At 48.3% G+C, this 4177-nt stretch overlaps 1 protein-coding gene across 1 annotated transcript; it reads right to left on the bottom strand.

Moving 5' to 3' along the window:
* Positions 1-1047: 1047 nt before the first annotated feature.
* On the bottom strand, positions 1048-3250 carry LOC125233583 (actin-5C). The gene is made up of 3 exons (XM_048139640.1): positions 3096-3250; positions 2244-2604; positions 1048-2125 (listed from the first exon to the last, which is right to left on the bottom strand). Exons 2-3 carry the CDS (start codon positions 2591-2593, stop codon positions 1345-1347), a joined length of 1131 nt encoding a protein of 376 aa, XP_047995597.1. The 5' UTR covers positions 2594-2604; positions 3096-3250; the 3' UTR covers positions 1048-1344.
* Positions 3251-4177: the final 927 nt, after the last annotated feature.

Here is a 4177-nt window from a genome sequence, read left to right as displayed (position 1 = left end):
TAACTTACGTTAAATTTGTCGAAATGTATCGCTTTAACGATTAACGAAGTTAACTTTTTTAGTAACGGATTAGCGATTAACGAAGTTAACTATTTGATTAACGGTGCCCAGCTATGTTTGAATTACACTGAGGCGGCGTGGCGCGGACGTCCGTTGCGCGCCCCGAGACACGCGACGCTCTGATGTGGCCGGTCCCTAAGGTTTTCTCCAAATGTAAATACGGGAAAATAATTCCAAAAGAGTAGATTGTGTCAGGAGGGAACAACATTAAATCTTTTACGGACATTGAATCCTCAGCATAGTGAGGGACCAACTCTCATAAGCTCATAACATAATAAACATTCAAATAAATGACATACTGATTAGGTACTTTCATGTCAAATCAACCTACAAAAGGAATGTTTCTTTTACATCTTGATCGGAGAGGGGCTTTTTCTTCAACGCTATGAGGGAGCGAAGTAGCACTTTTCCTCCATGATAGAAACATAATGACCTTAAGCGACTTCATTTCCTCACTATGCTCACGATTCAATAAACTCGCTTGCCGTAAACAGGTAGGTTATTATGGTCACGTGCAAAAATATGTCAATAACAATACAGCACGACCACGGATAATTTTGCCCTTTCCAAACCTTCAGCAGCATAACTATGCGTTGGCAGGTCAGTTGAGAAATATCATATTCTGCTTCGGAGCCAGAGTAAATGCGTTTTCACATTATCCGATCCGATATCGAAGAATTTCATAGATAGGCAAAAATCAAAGATGGCGGCTTCAACGTATGGGATATCGGTCCTCCGATATCAGATCGGATAATGTGAAAAAGCACCAAGGTATTTAGCGAGTCTACTTATTCAGATTTCATTTACTAAGAATGCGACGAAAAATACGATAGTTTCATTCAGGCCAGTGATTTCCTTGCCATCCATGCAGAGCCAAGATCATCTATTTCTGTACTTGGGTCAATGTCGGCCATTGCTCTCGTTGATCGCGAGAGTAATCGCGCTACATGAAACTACACTACAGACATGGAAAATGAAAAACAGGTCTTTAATTTTTCAAATTTTTTTCGTGTATTTTTCATTATTTTTTATAATTTATAAATGACCTAGTAAGAAAGTAGTCTTATCCGTTTCAGCACATACATTCATGAGATTCATTCATGATATTACAAAAGATCCTTTGGCGAGTGCAGTACCGAGGCCGGCGGCCGAGGCGCCCGCGGCGCCGCGCGCCGGTTGCCGTCACTATTACGATTTAATTACAATAATATCTTACGTACAATTAAATTAACGGTGATTACAAGCCCGAGCTCAGCAGCCGGCGCGAGCCGGCCAGCGAGCCGCTTAGAAGCACTTCCTGTGCACGATCGAAGGGCCGGACTCGTCGTATTCCTGTTTCGAGATCCACATCTGCTGGAAGGTCGAGAGGGAGGCGAGGATAGATCCACCGATCCATACGGAGTACTTCCTCTCTGGGGGCGCGATGATCTTGATCTTCATCGTGGAAGGAGCCAGCGCGGTGATCTCCTTCTGCATGCGGTCGGCGATGCCGGGGTACATGGTGGTGCCACCGGACAGTACGGTGTTGGCGTACAGGTCCTTACGGATGTCGACGTCGCACTTCATGATCGAGTTGTAGGTGGTTTCGTGGATGCCGCAAGCTTCCATACCCAGGAACGAGGGCTGGAAGAGAGCCTCGGGGCAACGGAATCGCTCGTTGCCGATGGTGATGACCTGGCCGTCGGGAAGTTCGTACGACTTCTCGAGCGAGCTGCTGGAGGCGGCGGTGGCCATCTCCTGCTCGAAGTCGAGGGCGACGTAGCAGAGCTTCTCCTTGATGTCGCGCACGATTTCTCGCTCGGCGGTGGTGGTGAAGGAGTAGCCGCGCTCCGTGAGGATCTTCATCAGGTAGTCTGTGAGGTCGCGACCGGCCAAGTCCAGACGCAGGATGGCGTGGGGCAGCGCGTAGCCTTCGTAGATGGGCACGGTGTGGGAGACGCCGTCACCGGAGTCCAGCACGATACCGGTGGTACGACCGGACGCGTACAGCGAGAGCACGGCCTGGATGGCGACGTACATGGCGGGTGTGTTGAAGGTCTCGAACATGATCTGGGTCATCTTTTCTCTGGAAAAGAAAACGATCATTCGTTAGCATAGCGACCAGACGGCATTACCAGCCGATGATAATAAAGACGAATTAGCGAAAAGCACTCTGACGCCAGTGAGAGTATTGAGACACGTACCTGTTGGCCTTGGGGTTGAGGGGAGCCTCCGTGAGCAGCACGGGGTGCTCCTCGGGCGCCACACGCAGCTCATTGTAGAAGGTGTGGTGCCAGATCTTCTCCATATCGTCCCAGTTAGTGACGATGCCGTGCTCGATGGGGTATTTCAGGGTGAGGATGCCTCTCTTGCTCTGGGCCTCGTCGCCGACGTACGAGTCCTTCTGTCCCATGCCGACCATGACGCCCTGGTGGCGCGGCCTGCCCACGATGGACGGGAACACGGCGCGCGGCGCGTCGTCACCGGCGAAACCGGCCTTGCACATGCCGGACCCGTTGTCCACTACCAACGCAGCAACTTCCTCGTCGCACATTGTGATTTAGTCTGGAAACAAGAGAATAACCGTTAAACCGCTACAAGATAGTGAGTTAATAAGAACGGCTTACGATCTAATAAGAGAGCATTCGTTCATCAGACTCGCAAAAGACAAGTTTTAATATTAACTAGTAGTGGAGTGCAGTCGTGGGCAGAAGGCACACGAAGCCTTATCGGGACACGAGTGGGCGATGCGAAGCGAACTGAGACCGAATAAGGCTCGAACTAGAGGCGAGGCGCGAACGTGGCGGCTGCGGCTTGACCGCGTTTCACAGATGGCCGCGGGGGGGTGTGCCGCCGATACTTTCCAAATTTCAAATTATGAGAATAGATAATTTTTTAATTGATTCGGGAGCACTGTCACAATCCTCGGCCACGCCCTACCGCAACCGGCATCCGCCCTTAACCCTTCGTCGTGTCACTGACCGCACGCACTACACTCGATCCATGCACTACTCATCAAGTCATCACTAAACACACTAGATGCTGCATCAACTTACTTTTAATTTAATATCCTATTATAAATAAAATAAATTAATTTGATTGCACAGCCTCGGTAATGCTGCACAACACCTCAACTCGAGCTCACTTCGTGGAATGTCGTCGAGCGCGGGCTACGGAGTATATAAATGAAAGTGGTTATCGGGCGCCCCTTCCCCGCGCCGCAGGCTGTCGTCCAATCGCACAATACGTGAGGTTTCGTTACCATATATGGTATTGCGCTGCACGGAGCCTGCGCGCTGCGGCGCTCCGGCCCCGGCCCCGCGCCCCTCTGATAGCGCCGCGATAGCTATTGATAACGACGAGATTTCCACCAGACTACACATTGCATACATGACTACGCGACGGACAGTTCACCCTCATAACTACTAGGTCCACACTACACAGTCTAGTTGGTTGCATCTTTGACTAAGTAAGATAAGATAAACAAAATAACGGTCTGAACTTGGCATCGCTCCAAAAAATCTCATTCAATTCGTATCAGACGGCGGAGCAGACGAAAAACATCGTTTGGACAAGATAAACTACCTTGCACGTAATCACTTACGTCAAATTATATTCGCCCTAATGATTTCACTGTCATTCACTAAGTACATAAAAATTATTACGAACTTTAGTGTACATGGCCTAACCCCTAACTGACGATTTATCGGTTAAATATCAAGAATAACGGCTTATTTACTTCACAATTTTTACAGCAAAAATACAAATCGTTAGTTATAAAGAGTACAATCGTTGACCACAAAAACAATTAAATAATTCATTGACTTACCAGGAAAAGTAGCAGCGTACAGAGAACAATACTACAGCAATCGCCGATCCGTGAGAAATGCCGGCCGGTTTCTGTCGCGCGCTCGTGGAGGTCGATTTGCTTCACTACGCCGGCGCCGCGGTATAATCGACTCTCCCAACGGACCTCAGTTTGGTGCTAAATAAACTGAAATAGCCGAAGAAATCGGGCGCTATGGCGGATAAAACGGCCTTCAAAATATGTCTACTGACAATCTTGACTGTGAAATATCTGTCAATTGTTCGAAATTTATAAATGGAACAACAAAATATTTCAAGACCATCGATAAAT

This window comes from Leguminivora glycinivorella, chromosome 14 (assembly GCF_023078275.1).
Source record: "Leguminivora glycinivorella isolate SPB_JAAS2020 chromosome 14, LegGlyc_1.1, whole genome shotgun sequence".
Lineage (NCBI taxonomy): Eukaryota > Metazoa > Arthropoda > Insecta > Lepidoptera > Tortricidae > Leguminivora > Leguminivora glycinivorella.
The sequence above is the reverse complement of the archived record's forward strand: the minus strand, read 5'-3'. Positions and strand labels throughout refer to the sequence as shown.